The sequence below is a fragment of the Pteronotus mesoamericanus genome, unplaced genomic scaffold, assembly GCF_021234165.1.
Source record: "Pteronotus mesoamericanus isolate MK-2021 breed Mesoamerican mustached bat unplaced genomic scaffold, CSHL_Meso_final scaffold_54, whole genome shotgun sequence".
In the NCBI taxonomy this organism is placed as follows: Eukaryota; Metazoa; Chordata; class Mammalia; order Chiroptera; family Mormoopidae; genus Pteronotus; species Pteronotus mesoamericanus.
This window is the reverse complement of record NW_026555321.1, coordinates 19375263-19403231: the sequence shown is the minus strand read 5'-3', so window position 1 is coordinate 19403231 and position 27969 is coordinate 19375263. Positions and strand designations below refer to the sequence as shown.

Genomic DNA, 27969 nt, shown 5'->3' with positions numbered 1-27969 from the left:
GGGCAACTTAAACTGTTCAAAAAAACAATGTATGGACTTACGGATTTTTCAACTGGAAGAACCCTTCAGATCACTCAGGAATTCTCCTTACTTTAAAGATGAGATAAGGGGTCTCTGTTTAGTGAGGGAGAGAACAGTTCTGAGTTTCCCAGGGGCTCCCATTGGCAAACGAGCCTTTAAACCCAGCAGCGTCTAAACGGCCTGGCTCCAGCCACAGCGGGCTTTGGAACTAGGTTCCCTCTGGCCCTCACTCACAGGTTCAGCCCTGCTGCCCGCTTCCAAGGTCACCATTAGGCCATCATCATTTCGTTAGTGTCCTCTGTGTAACCATGGAGCTACCGTTCACTTGTCAGGGTGCCCTTGCCCCCACCTCAGAAGGTCTGGAATGAACTTGAGAGCCCGGAACACACCTTCTTTACCTCTGTATCCGCAGTGCCTGGCATACAGCAGGTGTTCAATACACTTTGTTGGGGCAAATAAGCATCCAGCAGAACAACAGCTGACCGAGGAAGGGAAAATGTATGTGTGGTAGGGGGAGGGGAGAGAAAATTTACAAAGTTGGATGGAACCGTGAGGAAGGTGAAAGATCACCACTCTGTGCAAATTGGCCCTTGCATGTGAGGATGATCTGGCTGGGGACAAAAGACAGGGGGAGGGAGTGTTTATCACAGGTTGAAGCCAAGTAGTTCTCTTCCATGGCAATGATAAGTGAGAGGACGCAGATTTGACACCAGATTCTGCTAAATTAGGAATCCAACCTTAAAGGTAAGCCTAAACTTAAGGTAAAACTAACATAACTGTCTCAACTTTTCTTAAAGTGGTAACTTCGCCAAACGGATTAACATATACTGAGAGGGCACAAGCAACACTTATTCGCCAGGGAGTGGAGCAGATCCCGGAGGTAAGAATTCGGGGGAAGGGAGGAGAATCGAAGGCTTGGAGTTCCGGAGATGCGGACCCCGACTGGGGCAGCCGGAAACCATCACCTTCCTCGGCGCCGGGGAGTCCGGCACGCCCCGCGCAGAGCTCCTTCGCATACCTTTCCGAGTCGAGAATGCAGGAGCCGCAGCGCCAGGTATCCCCAGTGTCCCGCCCCCAAGTGGGACCTACGATAGATGAGCCCTCAGGACCCACAGAGCTCCGGGACCACCTCCGGCCACGTTTGTTGAGCTCCGTTGCCAAGGAGACCGCGCAGGGCATGCTGGGAAGTTGGGAGAGGCGGCCTGGACTCTGTCAACAGGGCGGAAGTGTGCTCTGACTCAAGTGGGCGGGGAAAAGAGAGGTGGCCGCTAACCTGACAGCAGCCACTTTGGAGTGGACTCGCCAGCGTTCTTCAGCGATCTCGCGCCGAAGAGCCCGCTCCCCTACCCCCAGCGCAGCCTGGCGCTACTGGCTTCACGGAACCGGGCTTCCCACTGACGTAGACCGGGAGACTTCCTGTTCCCGCTCTCAGGTGCGGGGGCTTCCGCTTCCAGTACTACCTTGGCTCCTGAGGGCTTCTAGTGGACGGGCCGGTTCTATGGGAGGACGGAGCTGGTGGGCTCTGCTCTTGGTCCGATTGGCGGGTTGTGAGAGCCCTTGTGGCGCGGTGTATGAAGGCCCGTGTTTCAGGATTTAGATCAAACCTTTTGTGCGCCGTTCTCCTATCCAGCACGCATTTGTTCAACAACTGCCCGTGTCCTGTAATTTGCTTAAGATGAGTTGACACGGTCTCTGCTGTCAGAAACTTTACGTACAAGACGGACTTTTAAAGAAATAAGATTATTTCTTTATACTTATCAGAGATAGGGCCAAGACTAGGGTGAAAGTGAGTCAGATGCAAAAGGCAAGGGATGTTCAAAACTCTGTAATCAAGATGAATTTTAACACAATACCTTTAAAATTCAAAATTAATGCAAAAAAAAAAAAATCCGTGGTTGACAAAATCTCACGATTTTGTAACAGTACCATGCTGAGCCATTATGGATTCTAAGGCCAAAGGAAAAACTAGTAATTCTGATCCTGTGACTTAAGTTAGCCAGATATTGAAGGATATTGCCGGTACCTTGGCCAGGTATACAAAGACAAGAAGGTAAGAGCCTCTGGTTGGGGTAAAATTGGACAGTTAGTTCCTGGAGGCATGAATACTTTCCTTACCATGCCAGTTAAGATGGTCCCACAAGCTAATGCCTGAAATAAGTTCCCAGACTCTGATTCTCAAAACAAACAAACAAACAAAAAAACCTGGATCCATGTCATCGACCACACACACTTTAATTAACTGAAGCCCAATGCTTTCTGATTTACTAATTATAAGATTAAGAAGAATATAATTTTTATGGCTTACAACTTTTTACTTTGAGCCCACAAAGCGAATCTTCTGTTTTGTAAGACTATTGCCTATATCAAAGTCAACAGAAATTCTATAGTAGTGTGTCAGCAATGGACTTTAATCAACTTTCCTTTAGAATCATTAGCAACCTCATTCGTATCCCAGGAAAAAAGTCCATGAACCACTGAATCTATGCCTCGCAACGCATGGGGAAAACAAAAAAGAATGAAAAGGCACTCAACTAGTTGGTCTTGCCTGAGGGTCTAGATAAGAATTGAGATGCTGACACCTAATATGTCGTATTTAAAGAGTTCTTTATAACATTTGTTGTTGATTTGACGGTGGTGGAAACAATGGGTTGGTCCCCTGTAACAGGCATCAATTGAAAGTGTATTCCATTGTTTTAAACAGGCAACTCTTCAGACAGTCATCATGGGTATCCGAGGACTAATGAGTTTTGTGGAAGATCATAGTAATGAGTTCTTCATTGATTTGAAGTTGCGAGACACAAAAATTATTATTGATGGCTATGCTCTCTTCCACCGGCTTTGCTTCAACTCAAACTTGGAGCTCCGGTATGGAGGGGACTATGATTCTTTTGCAGATGTTGTACAAAAATTCTTCGAATCACTGTTTTCTTGTAATATATGTCCATATGTTGTATTAGATGGAGGATGTGACATTTCAGATAAAAAGCTTACAACTTTGAAGGATCGAGCTAGAGAGAAGATCCAGATGGCCCATTCCCTTTCTGTTGGTGGGGGTGGGTATGTATGCCCCTTACTCATCCGGGAAGTGTTCATACAGGTTTTGATCAAGCTGCAGGTATGTTTTGTCCAGTGCTTTTCAGAAGCAGATCGGGACATTATGACACTCGCTAATCATTGGAATTGCCCTGTGTTATCGTCGGATAGTGACTTTTGCATTTTTGACCTGAAAGCTGGGTTTTGCCCACTGAATAGCTTTCAGTGGAGAAATGTGAACACTGTTAAGGGCACACAAGACTACTATATCCCTGCCAAATGCTTTTCCCTTGATGCACTCTGCCATTACTTCAGCAATATGAATAAAGCACTACTACCTCTCTTTGCGGTGCTATGTGGAAACGACCATATTAATCTGCCCATCATGGAGACGTTCTTAAGTAAAGCACGTCTTCCTCCTGGAGCTGCCAGTTCTAAGGGGAGGAGACATCACCGAGTTCTGGGACTTCTGAATTGGTTGTCTCATTTTGCTGAGCCTACTGAAGCATTAGATAATGTTCTGAAATATCTCCCCAAAAAAGATCGAGAAAATGTTAAGGAGCTTCTCTGCTGTTTCATGGAAGAATACCAGCAGTCCCAGGTGAAGCTGCAGGACTTCTTCCAATGTGGTACTTACGCCTGTCCAGAGGCCTTGAATCTGGGTTTACCAGAATGGGTCCTAGAGGCTTTGGCCAAAGGTGAGCTCTCTCCTTTCATCAGCGATGCTTTGGTGCTAAGAAGGACCATTCTTCACACACAGGTGGAAAACATGCAGCAACCAAATGCCCACAGAATATCTCTGCCCATCCGGCAAATCATTTATGGGCTTCTTTTGAATGTTTCTCCACATCTGGAAAATGTGTCCTTGAATGCATCACCTCCTCGGCCTCTAGCTTTCAGTGAAGTGGAAAGGATTAATAAAAATATCAAAACAACAACTGTTGATGCAGTAGAACTGCCCAAGGATTGTTCTGACTTGAGCAAATTGACTGAGGTAAGTGTTTGTGATACTAATGTAAATTTTGTAAAGCACTTTACAGGTTACAAAGTGCTTTCATGTATATTATCTCTCTTAATGTAATAAACTGAGGTTGGTTGCCATACTGCCCCCATTTCATAGCTGGTAAAGCTAGGGCTCAAGAGTGGTTACTATGTAATACCTCGGCCAGGGTGTATCAGTGCCAGGACTCGGAGCTTTTAGCTCCAAATCTTCCATTTCACTGTATTTCAGTAGTAGTCTGTTAGCTCTGTAATTATTACTACTACTCTGTTGTTACTAGCTATCAATATAATGGGGTAATGTGGCTTAAAAAAAAAACTGGCAAAAAAATTACTAGCTACGAAAAGAAAAAAGAAAGAAAAAGAAAAAAAGTGTGCCTAAAAGCATTGGTCATAGACATAACTAATGTATCAGCCTGCATCAACTTTCAGTTAACAAATACTGATGCTTGGGTCTATTTCTCATTTTTATTAATGAGGACCTTTTTATAGGCTTTCAATTTATGGCCTCATGGTGATTTGCTTAGTTTGATAATGGAAAAAAATGACTCTTAGCCTAAATAGTGTTGCTTAAATCTGAGTAACACTAGACTAATCCCCTTTTCACGGGAAAAACATTCTTATTGATCCCAAGGTTCATTTTGTTTTTCATATTAATAAATATCTTAAAAATTACAAATAGATATGAAATTGCTTATGCTAACACAATTAAACTTACAAATTAAATGCAGATAAATTTACAATAACAGTTTCAATGCCCACTGGAGTTTTTCTTAGATCCAACCAAATACTCAGATTCACAAGACTCGCACAGATCACTCTTGGGGCCGGTCTACTCAGGGCTGTAGGACGGCAACCACAGCTTCCCAGCAGGTTTGAATCGGTCTTTCCCCTTCTGTGAGAGACCTTGGAGCATTCCACACCATTGGTTCTCCACTGGGGATGATTTCACCTGCTCCCCAGGGGCATTTGCCAATGTCTGAAGACACTTTGGATTGTCACTGCCTTGGCGGGGGCGGGGAGTGGGTAAAGGGAGGGAGGTATTGCTACTGGCATCTATTGAGTAGAGGCAAAGGATGCTGCTAAACATTAGTGATGGTTGCACAAGCTTATAAATATACCAAAACCACTTTAAAAGGGTGACTTTTATGATGTGAATTATCTCAAAAAAAGAAAAAGTCTCATTTGCCTCCTTACCCACAGGATTCAACCTTTGTTTTAACAATTCCATAAATATCACTTCTGGAGTCTCTGCAAGGGACATGCTTCATTACAAGTCACTGTATTCACAGAAGCCCCATGATATGGTGTCCCCATCTGGTGTTTACAGTTTATAGTTTAAGTCTAGATGCAGTTTTACAAGAGTCATTTTTATCATGTTAAGTAACACAGCTAACTTTATCGCATCTCCAGGGTTACAGAACTAGAAAGTTGAGCATAGGTCAAATTCCAAAGAGAAGAGATTTATTAAAACTTTACCCACACCAATGAAATTGAAATTAGCAATGCTCTGACCCTACAGCTCAGTTGGGCAGCGTCCCGCTAAGCCAAACGTCGCTGGTTTGAATCCCAGTCAGGGCGCATACCTGGGTTGCAGGCTCAGTCCCCAGAGTGTGTGCAAGAGGCAACCAATCGACGTTTCTCTCTTTCTTTCTCACTCCCTCCCCCTCTGCCTAAAAATAAATAAAATCTTTTTTAAAAATTGAAATTAACATTCAAAAAGATGTTTTGCTGAAATTACATTGCTACTCATAAATGGTGCTGTACTGGAGGATTTTTTAAAAACTCTTTATGGCTTTGTTGAGAAATAACTGATGTACACTGAAGTGCCCATATTTAAAGTGTGCATTCTTATGAGTTTTGGTAAATGTTTACATCCATGAATCCATTCTGCAATGAACATAACGAATGCATCCATCATCCCTACAAGTTTCCTCTTACCTCTTTGCAGTCCGTCCCTTCCTGAGTATGTACACACAGCAGAGTGCACAGATAATTGGACAGCTTGATGAGTTTTCACCAACCCGACACTTCCATGTAAAGGACACCCAGATGTTATCGGCACCCCAGAAGCTTTCCCTAGTATCTGGCTCTCCTAGTCACCCCCTCTCCTACCCCCTTAAATCACTATCCTGACCTCTAACGACATTGAATAGTCTTGACTGTATTTCATAAAAATGGGATCATACTGTATGAATTCTTTCATCTGGCTTATTCATTACAGTGTGATATTTACTCATATCTCTGAGTAGTTGTAGAAAATTCATTTCTCATTGCTGTGTATTATTACAGTTTGAGAATATACCAAAACTGGTTTTTCCATTTTATAGCTTATGGGCATTTGGGTAGTTTGCAGTTTGGGCTATTGTGAATAGTGCTATAAACATTCTAGTGCATGCCATTTAGTGACAATATGAACATATTTCTATTGAATATATAACTAGGAGCAGAATTGCTGGATTATAGGATACACATGTGTTCAGCTTGAAAGATATGTGTCCAGTGGTCTTGTAAAGTGGTTTTACCAATTAATACCCCTACCAGCAAGCTTATGAGTTCCTCTCACTTTACATCCTTGCTGATACCTGGTATTTTCTATTCTTTAAAAAAATTTTAGCTATTTTGGTGGTTGGGTAGTGGCATTGTTTTAGCCATTTTAGTGGATGTTGAGTTGCATTTTTCTGATGACGTATTTGAGAACCTTTTCATGTGTGAATTGGCCATTTGGACATTATGTTATGTAAGTTTTTGTTCAGTCTTTTGCCCATCTTTCTGTTTTCTTTTAAGTTTTTATATACAGGTTGCTTGTTAAATAACATGCATTGTGGTGAATAGCCTTTCCCATTTGTGAATTGTCTTTTAACCCTAATATGGCTTGATGAACAGAAGTTCTTAATATAGACTAAATATTCGTTATTTATGGTTATCACTTTTGTGACTTAATTACTGTCTACTCCCTGGTCATGAAAAAAATTTTTTTGCCTTTCCTATTTAGATCTACAATCTATCTAGAATTGATTTGTTCCCGTATAGTGTGACATAGGGACTGGGACACTTTCCCTGCCTATGAAAATCCAGTTGAGTCATTGAGTATCACAGGCTGATTATACTCCTTGCTAAGTGGAGATGACAAGTGTTCTCATCACTTAACTGTATTCAAAGTGAGGTGAAATTGTAGCTCACTCTATGCATTGATATCACTTGGCTTTCCTTTGGGGTAAGCTAATCGATTCTGTATTTAGCTCCACGTTGTTAGCTCTAATTAGTGCACAATTATTCTAAATGGTATCAGGTGCAAATGTTATTCCAGAGACAAATGCAGGTAACATGTATAGAAACTTTGTGATAGCATCTGTTCGTTTTGTTTTTCTTAACATGATGTGGTAATAATACTTTACCTACTTTGTGCCAGCTGTTGTAATAGAAGCTTTATACAGTCTCTCATTGAATTCCCACAGTAACCTCATAGGATAGTGTTTCAATTTTGGTTGTATTAGTTGCAGTGGACAGAGTGCCACTCAAGTTAACCAACAGGAGAATAATCATAAGGAGAAATGGAAATGGATTATTCTTGGGGAGTAAGGCAGTGCCAAGACCAGCCTCTCTCTGGGCTCCGCTGGCTCTGTGCGGCAGTTTCCTCTGCAGGCTTGGGCTTTCCCTCTCCCTGGGCGTTGTCACATGGGATAAAACCTAATCAGATTTCAGGGCTGTGAGCAGAGCAGTTCCCCTTTTGGAAGGGGCTAAGGACTGGTGGATTCCATGGGACACTTTGTGGAATGCATTATAATGCCCATTTTAAAGATGATTAGACTGACTATAGGAGAGTTCAGAAACCGCGCTGCGCCGTGGAGTTGATGGGGGACAGAACGTCTCTGAAGTCAAGCGCAGACTGCTTTCTTCCTTTGTTGCAACTCGGCTGAAGAACTCAGTAATTTAAGCATTCTACATCAGGAAAGAATTCATCCATTTTCTTAGCCTTTAATTGGTGTTTTTCTACCAGTTTAGGAGATTATAAAGAATAGTTTTTGTTTTACTTTAAATTTAAGCAATTAGCCCTGGCTGGTGTGGCTCGGTTGGATCAAGCGCCAGCCTGCAAACCAAAGGGTCGCCGATTTGATTCCCAGTCAGGGCACCTGCCTGGGTTGCGGGCCAGGTCCCCAGGTGGGGTTGTGTGAGAGGCAACCACAGATTGGTGTTTCTCTCCCTTTCTTTCTCCCTCCTTTTCTCTAAAAATAAATAAATAAAATCTAAAAAAATATATATCATTAAAAAAAAATTTTAAGTAGTGCTACTTCTCATGGGGTGATTGATTAAAAGTTTTTAATACAAAATTATTAAAACAAGTACTTTTAAATCACTGATTTAATGTTGTCATGCACTGTGATGAAACTATTTTGTCAGTTATGAAGTGTTTTATTTCAGATTAACATCTCAGCTGTCAACACATTTATCGACTACTAATTAGGTGTTTGGTGCTAAGACGTGTCTCAGACTCTCTCAGAAAGTTAAGAAAGTGTCTAGCTGACACTGGGAATACAATTATATTTTTCTCTTAAACTTTGATGGTAAAGTCCCCCTTGAAGGTGCCCTTTTAATAGCCTAGTTTTCTCATCTGTAAAAGTATGAGACCTGTAAAGTCCCTTGTGGTTCTTAAGATTCATTAAGGTAAAATTATTCCCAACAAGTAGCCCCAAGCGCTCATAGCTCTCTACTTCCTTTTACTTCAAGTGCACTCTCTAAGACATGGAATAAAAGTGAGTGTGGTATGTTTTTGCAAGCACAATGCAGGTAGTCCTTAAATACTCCTATCTCCCTTGAATATGCCTCTCACTTACAAGTAGCCACCTGGGACAGTCCCTGAGTAGGAGAACACAAAGAAAAGAAAACATTCAACTTGGTAGGAACATGAGACAAGACCCACACAGATAGAAAACTGTATGATATGCCACAAGGCTGCTCATAATCTAAGTTTCTTCTAGCGGTGGTAAGTAATGGCATCCTGGAGAAGGTGGGGGTCTGAATATTCACTGCCAAGTAAGGGATTGGTTGAGTATAGATCATTGTTTCTCAAAGCCAAATAGTTAAAATGCAGGTTTCTGGGATCCCTCACATTTACTGAATCAAAATTTAGGGGGGAGGGCCTGAGGATTGAATTTTTAACAAGCTTCCCAAGTAACATGCACTGAAGATATTCAGCCAGCCTACCTGGAAGATGGAATGACATGAGCAGGAGCTGTGTAGCGGGAGTAGACAGAACATCCATTCAACCAACCATATTTATTAAGCACCTTATTAATGTTCTAATGCTGAGTGTGGCTGGTTGTTTTACACAGGAAGAATCTGACACAGCAATTTCATTTGCACAAAGTCTCTTCATACTAGGAAAAATAAAAGATTCCCCCAAAGTAACTTGTAAGGTGTTTGTTATGTTTTTTCAGCTCTCCTTGGCTAGACGGCAGATACTTCTGTTAGAAACGTTAAAGGTGAAACAGACCATCCTGGACCCCATCCCTACTTCTTTGAAGTTGCCCATTGCTGTCAGCTGCTACTGGTTGCAGCACATGGAGGCCAAGGCAAAACTGCATCATCTACAAGCCTTGCTGCTGGGGATGTTGGTGGGGCCGTTGCATGCTATGATCAACAGCCCTGGTAGGTATCTGGAAATTCCAGAAGCGTATTTTTATTTATTATTTACAATGATAAAAAGTTAAAATTCTTGGAGTATCTACTCCTATCAGTTACATCAGAACTTAGACATGGAGGCACCAATATATCATTCGTTCATTAGTAAGTACTTTCGAGCACTTCCCTTTCATGTGCAGGCTCAGGGCTGGAGGGTTTGACTTCAAGGGCACAGAAGTGAAGGTGTACTGATACTGCCTGATCCCACCTACTCTGTGGCACCTAAATGCTCTAACCTGTGAAGTGTGACTGATGTCAGCTGCATTTTGTATTCCACTTTTTCTGTCCCTGTCTCTATCATCAATACAGCTACAATGTCATCACTAGAAACAATTTAAAATTTCCCATTGGTGAAACTTCTGAGTACCTCAACTACAGTAAACATTCATGCTTGTGCTGTTTTTTTCCCTTTACTTTTTCTCCACTGGAAGTTTTGATTAGTATGTACCATATTTTGCCATGTGTAATGTGCACTTTCTTGCCCAAATTTTTGAGGGAAAAGTAAGGATATTACACGGGTATAAATGATTACATACCATGGGTTTAATAATCCCTTATATAGTGAGCACAAAAATGTGGGCAAAATGCAGTAAGTAGTGATGGCAGAAGTAGTAACTTTTTTTAAAGATTTTTTTTTCTTTTTAGAGGTGAAGAGAGGAAGAAAGAGAGGGATACATCCATGTGTGGTTGCTTTCACGCACCCCCTACTGGGGACCTGCCCTGCAACCCAGGCATGTGTCCTGACTGGAAATTGAACCGGCAACCCTTTGGTTCACAGGCCGGCATTCAATCCACTGAGCCACACCAGCCAAGGCTGAATTTAAATATCAGGTGAAATAAATGCACTGGAGCACTTCAATTCCCTAATGGAATTATTATTTAAAGATATGAATGTTGTTAATAGTTTATGTAAACATGTATAATACTTAACACTCTTTAGAAAAGTACTGATAGCTACGACCAGCACATTTCAAGTGCTCAGTAATCACATGTAGCTAGAGGACAGCACAGATATAGAACATTTCCATCACTGCAGAAAGCTCTACTGACTGGTGCTACTCTGAAATTTACTTTTTAAAATAAGTTAAATAAAATAATGAACCAGCATAGACTCCAAGAAAGCTCAAGTGTGAGAGTAGCTGTCAGAAGGGACTGTTGTTATTTGACAGCCAACTTAATGCAGAAATAAGGCCCACTAATGGTTAAGGCACAAGTTTAGGGTATTTCCTCTCACTGAATAATAATAGTTTATGAAAGTTCTCAGAGCACAAGCCTTTTAAATTTTTACCTGAGTCCAGAAAAAGGGGCATGTCAAGGGTCTGTTTCTTTTCTTTTAGGAATTGGGGACCCGGCATCCAGGCAGGCTCAGGGCCTTGCTGCTCGCTAATTGATAAAAGGTGGGCCTCTTTTTTTATTACCTTCAGGTTGGTCTGATGTCATTTTGTGCACGGCTGCATTTTGTGCACTGCTGCTCAAACAAACCTGCAGGAGCTGATGGGTGAACACACACAGCATTCTTCATTTCCCAGGGCTGTTGCTCCTTTCCCCATCCTCTCTGGGAAGAAGTGATGATCTGCACATTCTGAGTCATACCTTTGTTTTTCTCCCATAAAACAGAAGTTAAAAGGTGCTTTGAACACATGGGCGGTTTCTCTAAGTGCACTATAGCAGGGAGGTCTCCATGAAAGAAGTTTGGTGGAAGAGAACAATGAAGAGAATGATATTTAATAGTAATTTATATTTTTCAGAGACAGATTTAGGGTTTGGAGAGTTTGACGCAGATATTTAAGGTCGGGTGGTACACCAGTGGAAGAGATTAAAGAAAAAAATAACTTAGGGTTGAATAAAATTAGATTGTCATTATAAAGGCATTTCAGTGTAATACTTCAATTTATACAGCAAGGCTTTTACATTGGCATTAAAATAGTAAAGAGCCAGAAAAGAAAAGCATTTTGGTTATTTAAACCAATTTTTTCTTTATGGAGTTTGAGGTTTCATATATGGAGAAAATTACAAGTTGACGCAGTGTTTTGGGAACTACTGCCCTTGAGTTGTTTCTTGGTCTAGGTAAAGAAGATCTGCGGGAGGATGGCGCTAAAATGCTGTATGAAGAGTTCCAAAGGGTGAAGGAGCAGGCGCGGCCAGGCGCGGGGCTGGACTTAGACACAGCTCACATCTTCTGTCAGTGGCAGTGCTGTCTGCAGATGGGGATGTATCTCAATCAGCTGCTGTCCACTCCTCTCTCAGAGCCAGACCTAACTCGGTAAGCACCACAAGAAACTAGTTCAGAGGGGTGCGCACAGAAGCAAACACTTTTATTCATATTTAAAGCAAAGACGTTATTATAAAAAATTAATCTTAGTATAATTGGTCTTGAAACACTATTATAGCTGAAGAGCTGGAAACAGGAAAAATATCGTTATTTCCATATTCCCAAAGAAAAAGTACATGATTAGATTGAATTTTAAAAAATCAGTTCCAAAGTAAAAAAAAAAAAAAAAAAAGGCAGTTGGTAGGATAAAATTTGTTCCCTCATTTCTTTTAAAGCTGTTCAAATATAACCTTTTAGCTTTTTCTGATCTTACTAAAATATTACTGTCTACTTCTAATCACTCTAGCCCTATAATTCTTTTGTATTTCATAACTGCATTCCCTACCACATGGAATATTGTGCAGTCAATCATTCAAGTATTAAATGCCTACTCTGGTCTATGGTGTAATGAACAAAAAATCAAAAAAAATTTTCTGCTGTCATGGAGGTTTTATTCTAGTGAGATGACCGCTAGATGCTTACATGAACTTTAAGGTTTTTGTTTAGCCAGGCACGTATGAAGGGAGAGGCAGCCTGTATGTCAGGAAGTAACTCCAATGTTTGATTATGGAGTTTAGGCTGAGTAAGAAAGCAATGATAGCAGTAGTGTGTGGGCCAGTGAAAGGTGGTAGGATCAGCTAATTGGACATCCTGGTGATTAAAGAAGACGGAAGGAAGATAGTTTTGAAAATGGAGTTGAGATTGTATATATGCTTTCTCTCTCTCCACTTGAATGTAAACTCTATGAGGGCAGGGACTTGTCTATTTTATGTACTGTGGTAGCCCCAGTGCCTAGCATATTGTAAGTACGTAAATATTTGAATACATGATATATGGAGGCATGCAAAATATGCTGGTGTGACTTTACACGTTTCAAGGTGTAAAGCTTCCTAGCAGTAGTGTTATTACTATGTCTGTGGGTCTTCATGTGAGCTAACCCAAGAACCTTTTACCAAGTAAGATTAATTGGCCTTAGACCTATGGTACTTTATTTCTGGACTTTAGTAACTTAGGTCATTCTTGACTGGATCCTCTCTAGATACCAGATATCCCTTTACAAACAAAACAGGTTATCCATCAGTAGGTGAGTAGATAAAACAACTATGGGACATTTACACAATGGAATACTACTACTTGGCCATAAAAAAGAAAATTTTACCCTTTGCAACAGAATGAATGGACCTGGAGAACATTACGCCAAGTGAAATAAGCAAATGATTTCACTCATATGTGGAATCTAATGAACAGAATGAACAGCTAACAAGAAAAATAGGGACAGTCTCAGAGAGAGCAGGATGACAGCTCAGAGGTCAGGGGAGGGGTTGGGGGTGGTGGAACACAGCAAAAAGGGAAAAGGACTCATGGACATGGACAACAGTGTTGTTATTGAGGGGCAAGAGAGGGGTATAAGGGGGATAAATGGTAAAGGGGAAAAATGCAATAAAAATTAATTACAAAAATAAAAAACAGGATAAACAAGACCAAACAGTTCTCTTAATGATTTCAGTAAGAGGATTGTTCTTGCACCTCAGCACTACTAAGGCTTTTTAAATTATAATTTTACACTGATTAAATGGTGGAAGTTCTGTATCAATTGCTAAGGCACCAGTTGATCAACTCTGGCAGTAAGTTACATATTAAATTTGCGGCTTCCCATTAATCCCATCTTGTATTTGTGAAGTAGGTTTTTAGTTCAAAGTGAATGATAACTTTGCAAATGATGCCATTAAATTTTATTTCATCAGACTACGTGTTTGGTTTATCAGAGGCATTTTTAATTCCTCTTAAGAGGCCTGCTCAATTTTGGGGTAGTTGTAGAACCAGCAAGTGTCCATCATTGAATTTGGTGTTAAAAATGTCACCACCCAAGAAGTAATATTTTTGATAACAGCTTGGTTTCTTCTTTCAAGGAACATATTATTCTTAAGTAATTTTTATGATTCTATAGAAAAGAGCTCTTAGTGTTTAGATGCATTCATTGAAGCCATGTTAATGATGGCTGTCCCAGTGCACTGACACTTTGCTTTAACACCCTTCTCTCCCTCTCTTTCTCTCTTTCTCTCTCTCTGAACAGGTTGTATAGTGGAAGTCTGGTGCATGGACTGTGCTGGCAACTGCTCACATCGACCTCTGTAGAAAGTCTCCTGAGCATGTGTCCAGAGGCAAAGCAACTTTATGAACATCTGTTCAATGCCACGAGGTCATATGCTCCTGCTGAATTATTCCTGCCAAAGGGTAAATCAAATTCAAAAAAGAAAAGTCAAAAGAAACAAGGTACCAGCCGGTCTAAGAACAGAGTGGGGACCACCTCAAACAGTAGATGTTGGTATGAGGAAAGCAATCGGTTTAGGCTGCTAATGGTTGAAGATATGGAGGAACATACTGAGGCCTCAAAGCCTGAGTAAACTCAGTCTGCAAGCAGATGTATTATATAATTCTGTCTTAAAATTTGTTACCTGCCTTGAAATGATTAACTTTCTTCTCCAGAACTAACCAGTTAGGGGATAAACATTGCAATAGGTGATCTTTGAAATCCAAGGTATTTTGTATTGCTTTTAATAAAAACCTGATTTAAGAAACTTCCATATTCTTCACACATATTTGAAAGCATATTTGTACTTCTCTCATTTCAGTAAGTTAATAATAGTTTATCTGTAACCTTTAAATTGCAGCAACTTAGCCATCTATGTTTTCAAAAAGAAGTCCTACCTCAATTATTTTCTGTAAGCAGAAGCTGGGTTTTTGTTTTGTTTTGTTTTTTTAATGTTTTTACAACTCTTTCCTTTTCATGGGCCTTAGAAAACAGAAGTCAGGATGCCACACAGAAAATGATACACCTTTAAATACTTAGTAAATGAGGCCCTGGCAGGTTTGATGAGCACTTTAGATATGCTCCAGGTTTTAAAACAGGTTGAAACCCAAATGACCCCAACAAAATAAGAAACAGCATCCTGAGCTGCTAGATTTAGGAGGAAACACTAAGAAGAAATTTAAAAATAAGGCCATTTCTTATACTGCAAGTTTTTATGGGATGTGAAGTTAATTTAATGAGCCATAACCAACATTTTTAATGGAAAATATCAGATATGCATATCATTTATTAGATGGTTGTGCAAAACAGGTATCTTACTGTGGATCACAGTGAAAAGACTTTGAAAGGCACTGCTCTCGAACACACTAGAAACAGCTAAGATTCCAAGTACCAAAGGAACTGTGAAGGTGCCAGCCAGTTCCAAAGAAAGAACTTGAAAATAAAAAAGCAAGAGAGATGAGTACATCTGGACAAGATTTTCAAAGTATACTCTGACCTTCATTTGTAGTCATACAAATTGTATCATTCCTTTCTTCTCCACTCTCTCACTGGTATATTCCATGAGTAATCACCCTAAATATGGTTTTTAAACTGTGAACAGGCCTGCATTCAGTTCCCAAAATCTGGTAAATACTTCTCTCCACTAGCAGTACTCTCATTCTTAGAAGAGAGTAAGCCCAGCATCAGCCAGTGTTACACACACCCCACTAAAGTGTTGGCTGGTTTTAGCCACTTACAAATGGCAAAAACACAATCTCATTTGCTCCTCAAGTTTTCAACCTAAAGACTGGCTTCTGTTTCAAATGAGTGCTTCAAGTGAAAAAAAAAAAATTTGTTTATTATGTTAGGAAGAGTGCATGGGCTCCTTAGTGAGCATGTTTTTAATGTCTCTGAAGAAATGGCATTTCCCAGAATTATCAAGAAAAGAACGGTCACATGCATGGACTTTTGAGAAGATAATATAGTTTGCCAGCAAATAGTAGATGTACTATGGACTAGAAGCACGGAAAACGTTGTATCAAAAAATCTCTTTTCCTTGATTCCTGGAGTTGGGGGCCAATCAAGAAAATATACCAATATAAGTGTCATATATCCTGGCTCATCAACACTGCTTTTTAAAACCACCGACCCTGCATGGAAAAACCTCGCATTCCCACTTCCACTTTGGTAATAACTGACTTCACAGGCACTAAACTGAAGAGTGTATTGGCAACAGTGTTTAATTAAAAGCCAATTGCATCGTATCAATCATCTTTTTCTTTCATTTTCAAGTTTTTCAAATAAAAGGGCCCTCCTTCAGTAGACTGAGTCAGGTTTCCTTCCCTAGCCATTTCAATCACAGCCCTTCACTTGATGATTACCCAGCCTTGCAGCAGTTAAATCTAATGATGTCCATTAACTCTTGCTACCTGTGAGGATTTAGGAAAGTTCTCTACCCCATTGTGTGTCTTCTGTATGTGCTGAGAGGTCACAAGCACTCCACAAGGTATGTGAGTGTGGTTACCAAAGAAATAACAACATAGCATCTGAACCCCCAGAAGGCATAAGCTGCTTAGAGAGACAACACACAGTGAAATAAGAACATTTTATGAAGCAATCTGTCCAGCGCAAAATGGCAAAGCGTAGGCTGGATCCTACAATGGGACGGCAGTCATGAGATGAGGAATTTGAACTTGGCTTTAAGAGACAAGGATGTAATTAAGATGAGGAACAGGAGGCCGTGGGAGTATCTGTTGAAACAGAATGTTGTATGTCCCATTTTCTATTTGTAAAATGTTTCCTATGTTTTTAATCAAATCTTTAGGTCTTGCTCTTATTGAGTTCTAGCTAATGAAATTTCATCTTTGGTGAGGCTTTGGAAATGTGTGTCTTCAATAAGCAGTTTAAGTGACAAAAGGAATTCTGGACAACTAAAATGAGTAAATTTTAGAAATAAAGTTGGAGAGAGAAAAACACTAATACAATCACATTCTGAATTTAGTTGTGATAAAATTAAACTTGAACTTCATTTTTTTAAGCCCTTTTAGAGATATCTGGGTCTAGGAATTTTTGTGTATATATCCTGTAAATATGAATTTTAAAGGCCTTTCATAATTGACCATAAAGAAAAGAATTCAAATTAATTACAATTTTAGAAGATAAAACACCTCTATAGCTAGAAAGATCTTAGAATTATCTTTTCCTCCTTTGTGCATAATACAAATGAATCCACGATTATGCCTGTTACCCTATTTGTAAAACAGGATCAGAATAGCTCAAATTATTGTCTACGGATAAAAATGACATGTACCTTTAAGTACAGTGCCCAGACTAAAAACATGCAATAAATGACAAGACATTACTGTTACAGCCATACATGCAAACCAAGAGCAAAGCAAGGGAACTGGGAAAACGAGTGCTGAGCAGAAGGATCAAGGCACCCTGAGGTCAGTGAATGCCAGAGCTAATAGCAGGATTTTGCAGATGCAAAGGAGTCAACACTATCGATGATGGCTAAGATGACAAAGACAAGAAAATGAGAACATTAGAGGAACTTTGTAGAGATGTTAGGCTGAAGCTACACTGCAGAGTGGAGAAATGCCAAGAGAATGTGAATAGGCAGCTAAGCACAACCTCAGAAAAGGATGAAAACCCCCCAGAAGGAACAATCCCTATGTGAATAGTGCCCTTCCTGCCCTTTGGTCTTGGTATCAAGGGATTTCCTGTAGTGTTTTTAAACCTAATTTGAAAGAGCCCTGAATGTGTTTAAAGATAAGAAAAACTTAAGAGATCTTACCACTTCCTGGAAATTTTCTGCAACTGCCAGGGTTATATCCCGGCCCTATCCAATAACCTAAGGAGGCCAAACCAAGTTTCTCCCCTTAGGTTTCCAGAGTTCACTGGGTGCTGCTCTCCAGCACATGCCATCTGGTGGCCAGCAAAGCACGAACCCAGAGGAGCACCTGGAACGTCAAGTCCAGTAGAAATAATTTCACTTCCGTAAAAGGAAAAACTCTCACTAGTACCTACTCTAAAGATAGGGACCTTAGTACTTTTAGTGAGGTGGACTTGGGGTACTTGGTATTTTGTCTTTTGTTGACACATTTCAGTCAAGACAACTGAAAATGATCTTGCACCTCGAATCAATTTGAAATTAAATATTTTAGACAACTGTATTAAGAAGATGCCTTCCTTTCAGCAACAACCGTCTTAGCCATGCAGAGTAAGCTTGGCATTTCTTTCCAGGTCTGAATAATGCTAAAATTCAAGCCCATTGAGCTGTAAAAATTCTAAGATAAGAACCTCAGGCTGCAAAAAGATGTTTTAAAATTCAGAGGCATGACTGCACCAGGTGATATACCAGTCTGTTAAAATGGGAAATAGATGAGTGAGATAACACATGGAAAAGCATTTCCAGATAGTTTCACTTGATTCAGTTTTCAGAGAGAAATTTCATATGAACATACCGTAATGCATACATCTTTTTCTAAAAAAAAGATTTTATTTTTAGAGGAGAAGGAGGGAGAGAAACATTGATGGGAGAGGGAAATATCGATAGGCTGCCTCTTGCACCTGCGCCAACTGGGGACCAAACCTGCGATCCAGACCTGTGCCCTGACTAGGAACTGGACCAGCAACCCTTCGCTTTGTGAGACAACGCCCAACCAAGGCACACCAGTCAGACTGGTCAGGGCATATGCCTTGGTAATATTTTAAATATCTGGTTAAAAAGGCTAAATCTTTCCCTCAATATATTTATGTATGTATGTATGAGGGGACCCCCCCCAAAAAAAACAGATTAAAAATTGTGTATTTATTCCTACACATTTAAACTTCAGTCACCTTCAAAGTGCTCTCCATTTGATTCAATACATCTACCGAGAAATTTTTTCCACTGTTCAAACCAGTTTCTGAACTTGTTGATTTTGATGCCTTTTAGAGCTTCTGCCGTTTTTTGTTCCACCTCTTCCACTCAGCAAAACTTTTCCCTTTGAGGACTTTTTTCATCCAGGGAAACAAAAAAACAGTTGCTCACAGCAAGGCTGGCTGAATAGGAAGGGTGGGGCATGGGGGTCATGCCGGTTTTTGATCAAAAACTGCTGAATACACAAGCGTTGAGTCTTCAAAAAAATTCACTGAAGCCAAGTGCAGCCTCTCACAAAAGCATCAGCAGATCCGTGACCTACCATACAAGATTATGAAAACTTTCCAGGAGTGTTTTTACATATAGTTTAGTGCTTTCTGAACGACTGATGGGGGTGGACATGTGGCCACCTAGGCATTACTGTCCCCCTATCTTCCTTTGTCTGGTTCATGTGTTACACATTGTGGAGGGATAAATCAAGGGATGTTGGCAGGAAAAACAGTGTGTCTACTTTGCGGAGTCTCAATTCTTACTATCATGGATACAGAGTAATTAATTTCATGATAGAAGAGAGGATATGTGGATTAATCTACTGGTAGCAAGTGAACTTGCTCTCATAAATGTTTTTTTGGGTAAATACATATTAACATTACTCTTAAAAGGGGAGAGGGTAGTTGTGAATATGCCAGTGAGAACTCCTATGAATTATTGCTAAAACTGCTATACTAATCAGCATTTTTATGCCTTCGTTAAAATACTGGCAGGAACCCTCTGTTTTGAGATTTCCTATTTGGTTGTCATTCGTTTCTGTCAGATGGGGTATAGCTGGAAGTGGAAGAATCAGGGTTCGGTTGTGGATATACGTCTGCAGCCTAGGTTAAAGTCTTTGGGGGTTGAGATTATGAAATATTTTCCTCTCCTCTATTTACAAATATCTCCAATGAATATATTGTACAATTATAGTCAGAAACAATTTTAACAATTAAAGTTTCTAGGATGGATGGCATCAAGAGAACAAGCTTCTGGTATTCCCTTGTCCTGTCCCAAGAAATTGTGGAAAACAAGAGGTAAAAATGGTGGGCGGAGCCCTTGGTGTTGAAATCTGGGAATGGCAACATTTACCAACCCAAGTTTCCAAACTACTGTAGCCCTTCAAGCTCCCGAATTTATGCAAGTTGTTTTTTAAAGACAAATTAAAGAAACTGACCCTATTATAATAACCACATTTTGTAAAGCAGTAAGTCACAGACAAGTGGGAACTATAAGAGAAATTCACTAAGGAATATTGTCATAATTTTACCTTAGAAATATGATATGTAAGAGGCAAATGTGTTATGGTTTAGAATGTCTGTCTTGTTCCTAGAAAATGAGTTTAGAAATTGTATTTTTCACTAAGACTGGGGTGACAGGATATTTTAGTTTCTACCATTACTAAATTTTGTCTTCCCTAAGCAAGATGTTCTGAGAGTAGAGACTCTGACTTCCTGCACATAGGAGCCTTGCTGGGGACTCAGAGGAGTCACTGGCATCAAATCTGGTATCAAGTACACCAATCCCAGAAAGAATATCCTGTTGGGAGATAGAAGGGGAAATAAAATTGGTGCCATCTCTTTTCTGGTCCCCAGGATGCAATGCATAGGCCTATTTTCCTTTTTGAATATATGAGTAGACAACTTTTTCTGTAAAGGGCCAGCAAGTAAATTATTTTAGGTTTAGTGGGTCATATGATGTCTGGTGCAATACCTCTACTGTTTACATGAAAGTAGTGATAAACAATATGTAAGTAAAAGTGTGTAACTTTGTTTCAATGAAACTTTATTCACAAATCTGGCAACAGAGTTGGCTTGCAGATCATAGTTTGTTAACCCCAAAACTAAATCAACAGTCCCATGTGGGTGAGTTAGGTAAGTACTGAGGTATTAAAATAAATTATTTCCCTAACTTGTAACACCTCTAGAAATTCAGGAGCAATCAGAACTGTTCCATGTAGAAAGATACTTAAAAATTCTACTGCAATCCTATTACGCAAGCAATATGGATGAATGTGAGACTGAAACATGAAAACATACTTATTTTTAACTCCCAAAACATGAACAAATGATGCTTATCTGTGAAGTTTGTTGTATCTTTCCTTATCAAGTACACATTTTCTATAACCATCTATTTGTTTCAGGCCTGCTACATTATTACGCCAAAGATAATTTTGTAAGATTCCTATAATAAGTTCTCTAATAGTATGCTTTTAAGACGCAGACTTGATGAAGAGCAAATGGTCAAGGCATTACAAGGCATGACCACAGGATGGCACCAAACTGTCACTTCTAAACTAATGTGCACTTCTGTATACTATATTATTGGGAAGGCCTGAATAAAAAATTGCTTTTAATAGCGGTGAGTAAATTGGTATTTTTTAAAACTGTTTTTAAAAACCTATGTTGAGTTCAAAAGCTGGAAATACTCAGAACCCAAAAATGGACCTTTAGATTCATGTAGAATAATTTGTCCATTTTCTAGCACTGCGTACTGTTAATACTGTGAGATGTGGTTTCTACTCACAGGGTTACAAAACAGAACAATGCAATATTGCTGAAGAAATAATGGTGATGGGGCAAGCCTGATTTAGATATGAAAAGCAGTTCTGCCAAGCCTATTAGCAATGAGGCCACCACAGAAGTGTCGGCCTTTGCCAGGATATTTGCCAATTTGGCTAGACTTGAGCAACAAGAGATAGGAATGGAAAAATCGGGTGTATATAGTGATCTGCACACGAACACGGCTCCCTGGAGCACCTACAGGCAGCTACGTTCATGTGTACACAGAAACATCAGCATGATTAGATCAGAAAAGAATTTATAAAGATCAAAACTAGTGGCTCAACACAACACAATAGACAGTTGATGTATTATAGAACTGTTCACTTGAAACATATAATCTTATTAACCAGTGTCACCCCAATAAATTAAAAAAATCAGAAAACAACAAACAACAAAAAACTAATGGTTCAAGTATTTTCACGTCTCTCACTACATTTCACCACTTAAATTTATTTTGAATGCAAAAAGATTCAGTTTTTGTCTAGATGTATCAATAAAGTGGCTTGGACTTAAATGTTTAATGCTTTCTGAAAAATAAAGTCCACAATTTTATACCCAGGTTTCTGTCTGCATTTATTCTTAATAGACAGACACACACACACACACACACACACACACACACACACACACACACACGCGCGCACACCACCCCCCCCCCCGCCCCCCTCTTACAGCAATCTGGAAAAGGCCACCTTGGTTGCCTGTTCAGCGGGTCTTTGAAAAACAGGTAGAAACTCTGATTCCAAAAACTGAGGCAGAGGAAAAAGGATTTCAAGTTAAAAGACTAGTTTTCCAAAAGACTAGTAAGACTGTGTTGACACACTGTGTGGAATATGAGGCTAATAAGATTCAAAGAAGAATTATGAGTAAAATGGAAAAAATAATCAAGTTTTCTATTCCCCTGCCATAAATTACTTGTTTGGAAAAATAACTGTGTTCTAATGTTATTGCTATTCACTTATTGGGCTTCCACTCAAAGCAACCTTCAGTCCAAGCTATATAGTTCTTTGCTAAATATATTCTCTCAGCTCTTAAGAAAGTGTCTTACTGCAAATATCAAGAAGATGTGTTACCAATCATTCCAATCAGTGTTTTCTAGTCAGTAATGTTAATAACAAATTCATTCTGAAAGCTCTATAACAAAGGAGGCTGAAATGTTCTTACCTATATAACTACTTGCTGATTCTTAAGTTATAACTCTACAAAGAAACTACTTCCAAAAAATATCTTATGCTGAGTTTACATTCATTTATTGCTTTACTTTAACCAAAAAAAAGAAAAGAAAAAGATGCTTGTAACATGAAATTATTTTCCTATTACATTATAATTAGTCAGCCATGGCTTTAATTCATTCTGTTCTAGAAACCTACCTAACATGTCCCTTGGAAAATCTCAAGGACACCACAGAATTCACATTTCAAATTGACCTGTGTCCCACTGAAAGCAGCTCAGCTTTGCTAACTCTCCCAACAGCTCTGCTATCCAAGCCACATTCTCCTCTCCTGTCTCGTCATGACAATGTTATTTCTTAGATGAGAGATATTTACACCTTTCTCTCCATAGTGGCTGCCACAGCTCAATTAGTCCCTCTACTCTTCAAGCTTCTATAGTTCTCTGGTCAGTCTCCCTGCTTTGTTTTTACAATCTAGCCTCTGTGCTTCTATCAGCATGTTACAAGACAAAAATCCAAACTCACATGACACTTTTGACATCCTCTCGCATGTTACAAGTCAAGTGTCTTTACCACTAGGCTCCCGTCTATCTGTCTAACCTCTCATATTACATATTTACCACCTTAGCAGCCACAGACTCCTTGTAGTTTTCACCTGTTCCATTTGGCCCTCACCAATACCTCTATCCAGGCTTTGCCATTTGGTTGCAATGTCCTGCTGCCTCTTGCCTGGAGATTCCCAACTTAAGGCTTGATTCAGATGCCACTAGTTCTGGGAAATTTCTTTGACAATTTCCTCCAGTGAAGTTATTTCTCTCCTTTGGCTACTGTAGCATTTCCGGCAGCATTTACCACTGTATTAGATGTATTTCACTTTGGTCTCCAGAATTAAGATTGAAGACCTCCCTCTCCTACCTGGTGTGGCTCAGAGGATTGAACACCAGCTTGCAAACCAAAGGGCTGCCAGTTCGATTCCCAGTATAGGGCACATGCCTGGGTTGCAGGCCAGGTCCCTGGCAGGGGGCACATGAAAAGCAATCACACATTGATGTTTCTCTCCCTCTCTTCCCCACTAAACATAAATAAAATCTTAAAAAAAAAAAGATCAAAGACTTCTGAAAGACAAGAAACTACTTCTTATTTCTTTATAAACCTAAACGTACAATACTTGCAGACTATTATATCTATATTAACATCAAGGACTGGTTAACCTTTATCCAATTTTTAACAATAACCAACTCTAAAAACCAAAACTGCAAATAAAGTTGTCCAACATGAGAGTCAAGGACGTTTAATTATCAGGATGGTATGTTTGTCCAGTCACATACCAGTCAGCTAAGATTAACATTTAAGCACAGCATGTTTTAGTATGCAAATCAGCTACTGTTTGGATTGCATCTCAAAGAGTTCCAAATGCCAATGTCAAGGTCAACTGCCAGTAAAATGCATGCTGGATTCATCTTAATGTTATGTGTATTTTTAAAATAAATGTGCACTACCACCATTCATGAGACAGCCTGTAACAGTTACATCCCCTGCTAACCCTATCCACAAGCTCTGCAAGGGCAGGCATGCCCTCAGCTTTCTATCCCTAGCAAGCTCCAATTGCTAAATAAATGACAATCCATTCATCCATCTCAGTTTTTGGGTGAGTCATATGTAGAAGTAAAATGTTCATGAATTGCCAAGTGAAAAAGGCAGAAAGTAAGGTAAACTTAATCAAGGTTTTTAGATATGACATTTGTTTGCTACCAATTCATTTCACTGAGAAAGTATTTTAACTATGGCCCATACTCACTCTATGGTCTATATGAAAAAGGTCAAAATTTAAAGTGATTTCAGAAAGATGTACCTTCCATAAGTATGAATGGAAAAAAAAAGTGTTTTATCCTTGTGAGTGTGGTCACAGCTATTAGTAAAGCCTGTACTGGGCGGGGGTGGAAGGAGGACAGGTTGTGTTAGGCTGCCTGGTTGTACTTTGTTTCCTCTCTGGATCATGAAATACTCAGTACAAGTGTGAGAGAACACACTAAGCCTTATTCCCTTGCAGCCAGTTTTAATCATCTGTCTACCTAATTGGTATTATTTCAAGTTCCTTTACTTCCCTGATGTTTAATCAGGTGCCAAATAACTTCACAAGGTAGTCTAACAGAAAAAAAAAAATTCAGGTACTTAGTATTGTTAAGAAATCTAGCAAGTTCTAGGGCTACAAAATGAGGTTAAAAAATAAAAATTTAAGATACTAGAGCATTTAACTTATTCATGCTAATTTGGATAATATACTATTGAAGATACATATACAAATATTCTAATTTGTTGTACTACGGAAAATTAAGACCTGCATATACAGTAGTATATCTGTACTGTACATTTCAGTTCTCTCTAAATCACAGATTCTATGTACTGAGTATTGCTTAATTTCCGCTATGTTCAACATCCGTATGATTTTAATGTTAACAAATCCTAAATGAAAGGTTGTTAACTTGCGAAATAATTTTTTTGTTGTTGTTCAAAACCAAACGAATGAACAGGCACATTTATTCCACACAAGTTATACTCTGAACCTACAATACAAAAGCAAAAGAATAATGTGCACTTAATATGTATTTCAAGCCCTTGTAACAAAAAAATCATTACAAAATTTAGGAATGCGACATCATGTCACTAAAGATAAAGCTGATTAGACAATGGCCTCCATGTTCTACCTAATGAGATCTGACTATTGAGTCTTTTTTTTCTCTTCTTCTTTTTGACTACTGAGTCTTAAAGGGTAAAGTAGAATAAACTGCAAACATATCATCTCCTTATACTCAATGGTTTCACTAACAAAGACTCAAAGTACAGATACTTCCCCTATCATTGATAACATTTCAGTACTAACACTGGTAGTTTAATATTTGTGATAAAAACTACACTGATTTATCGTGACAGCTTAAAAAATAAAGAATAATTATAAAATACAAAACTAACTCACTTTGAAAGTTAAACATAAAATTTAAGACCCATTTCTGTTTCAGAAAGAAAGTCAACAGGGAAATGGATTTGTACGTTTGAATTTCTGGCCCAAATATGCCATACATTCTAAATAAATCACTTGTACCTCCTCAAACTATCATAGAAACTGATGGCAATACCTGAGTGAAGCCATCTGCTTCCCCAGCATGCCCCAGGGAAAGAAAGAAGGCCGAACGAGCGGCTAAGGGAAGAGAAGGGGCAGGCTCGGGGCAGTGCTGCCATCCGGGCCAGAAAGGCTGCAGTGACACAAAGGCAAGGCCAGCAGGGCTTCTTCCACATATGCCACGGTTCTGAAGCCGCCTGTTTGGTCTTGGGGCTTTTTTACTCTTTAAGTATAGCACTCTATACTTTCTAAAAAAGGTGCTTAAAAAGACATTAAAAATAGTAAAACTCAGTTATTCAGGTGAGGTACTTGGATTTATATTTAGGGGATGACAAAATGATATTTGACAAAGTGTTTATTTATATTTAATTCTGAAAGAAGGCATAACATGTTAATATAAGTTTTCATAACTTTCAGCCCAGTCTTAAATATTTTTGACTCCTTGACTTAAGCGTCAAGTACTGACATGACTGCCCTAATTAGAGTGCCACTTAACAGCCCTATGTGAATCTTTCTAGACCAAAGATTCAGCTTGGGGAGGAAAAAAGTAGCCATTTATACTTACTAAGAAAAGCAAACATTTACTTCAAATTGCAGTATAGGCTTTTCAGTCACAAAAAGAAAGAAAAGAACAGTGATTTGACAGTGGTCACATCCTGTGCAAAAAATATGAGATATAAAAATGGTAAAACAAAGTATCTGAGCTGCTTACATTGCAGGAAAAAGGAAATACAGTAGCTGATTATGGCACTCCTGGGAATCAATTTCTAAACCAAATAGAATGCCTTTGAAATGATTAAATTTATTTGTGTATTAGTAAGAAAGCCCCACCACCATAAATAGTACAATATTTAAAAATTAAAAAAAATATTTATATCTATCTATGATAGACAGTGTATTTGTATTGTTAGACCTCTTTAAGTGGTTTAGGTTTTGCCTGTTTTTTTTTTTTTAATTAAATAAATGCCCATATGCTTTATAAAGTTCCCCTCAATCTCAAAAGCCAATTTAAATCAAGGAATTTGTTATCAAAGTTGCATAATTTCATTTGGGACTGTCAGCACGTTAAAGTCTCCAATCAAGTCTTTAACATTAATGCTCATGTTTAGTCAATGAAAAGTTAAAAAGTTCTCAAATCTTCATTATCTTCTTGAATTTGCCCTTCTAAATGATCCTCAAACTGCAATTCCTAGTTTGCAAATAAAAGAATGCAATATGCATCATACTTCAAGAAAAGACGACGATGTTGAACTAACATGCTTCTGAATCTTTTCCCTGCTTCTTTCAATCTTCTTTATTATTTCTGCCACTATGCACACTGACGAGGTGAGACCCAAAAGGAACAGCAGATCTGCAAGAGAAAATAAACTGGGTTTTGTAATTCTTTGAAATGTATAGTTGCAAAGCTTAATAGCTTACATTTTTCTAACATTTTATCGCAGCTTTTAAAATACACTGTTTTATAACAATTCCATGAAGTAGATAATCAGCCTCAGTATAAAAGTAAGGAAAGTCAGACTCCTTACTTTTGAAGTGACTTATCCAAGCTATGAATAGAACCCAAGTCTTCTGACTACTTTCCCTAAACCATAAATAACCTCATAACTATAACCTTTAACAGCAACAGAAGCAAGAGTTTTCTATTTAACAGCTTATACGCCTTTTAAAAAGACTGTTCAAGCTGTGGTAACTAATTTGAATGAAAAACGTCTATCTAAAGATTATTTAGAAATCTGCATTATTTCATTGGAAAGCCTAAAAGAACTCATCTTTAAAGACCATGTCTTGCACCATCTGGTGTGGCTCAGTAGATTGAGTGCCAGCCTGCAAGCCAAAGGGTCGCCTGTTCCATTCCCAGTCAGGGCACATGCCTGGGTTGTGGGCCAGGTCCCCATTGGGAGCATGAGAGAGGCAAACACACATTGATGTTTCCCTCCCTTTCTTTCTCTCCCACTTCCCCTCGCTCTAAAAATAAATAAATAATATCTTTAAAAAAATAAAAATGAAAACCATGTCTTTACACCATATTCACACTACATGCTAACTCATTCTTCTTTACTGCTTGAAAAATTGCAGTTGTCTCCTTAAGAGGAAGAAATATGAATGTGAAATTAAAATACTGACATTAAACTAGTTTACTTTTAAGGTAAACTTCAACAAAAAAATCCAGTGAGGCTGTATAACTCATTTTCATAAATATCTAAATTAGCTTTTAAAAACAAGAATTAAAAGTAGCATTACCAAAAAATACATCAGTCCTCACACTTACATAGGAAAATTAATTTTTAAATGTACAATATCATCATATTTAATTCACAGTATGTGCAAGAAAGGTGTCTATCCCCCACATAATCTTAATAAAACATTCTACTTTTAGGATCAGG

The 27969-nt window shown here is 39.0% G+C and overlaps 3 protein-coding genes across 7 annotated transcripts in view; 1 reads left to right on the top strand and 2 right to left on the bottom strand.

Annotated features, from left to right (window-relative positions):
* The window catches only part of NEK11 (NIMA related kinase 11), a 220042-nt gene extending 218889 nt beyond the window's left edge, over positions 1-1153 (bottom strand). Inside the window, exon 1 of the mRNA XM_054595611.1 lies at positions 1040-1153. The gene's annotated coding sequence lies outside the window, so the exon portion shown is untranslated. The remainder of the gene's footprint in view (positions 1-1039) is intronic.
* Positions 1154-1276: 123 nt separating this feature from the next.
* On the top strand, positions 1277-14546 carry ASTE1 (asteroid homolog 1). Its single transcript, XM_054595169.1, has 5 exons — positions 1277-1453; positions 2723-4048; positions 9492-9702; positions 11803-11998; positions 14121-14546. The coding sequence occupies exons 2-5, from the start codon at positions 2744-2746 to the stop codon at positions 14449-14451; spliced, it is 2043 nt and encodes a 680-aa protein (XP_054451144.1). The 5' UTR covers positions 1277-1453; positions 2723-2743; the 3' UTR covers positions 14452-14546.
* The window catches only part of ATP2C1 (ATPase secretory pathway Ca2+ transporting 1), a 133567-nt gene continuing 117509 nt past the window's right edge, over positions 11912-27969 (bottom strand). For all 5 annotated transcript variants that reach the window (XM_054595163.1, XM_054595166.1, XM_054595164.1 and 2 more), the window contains 2 exons: positions 26812-26936; positions 11912-11990 (listed from right to left, as the gene is read on the bottom strand). In XM_054595163.1, coding sequence (XP_054451138.1) covers positions 11979-11990; positions 26812-26936 — 137 coding nt within the window. In that variant the 3' untranslated portion in view covers positions 11912-11978. The remainder of the gene's footprint in view (positions 11991-26811; positions 26937-27969) is intronic.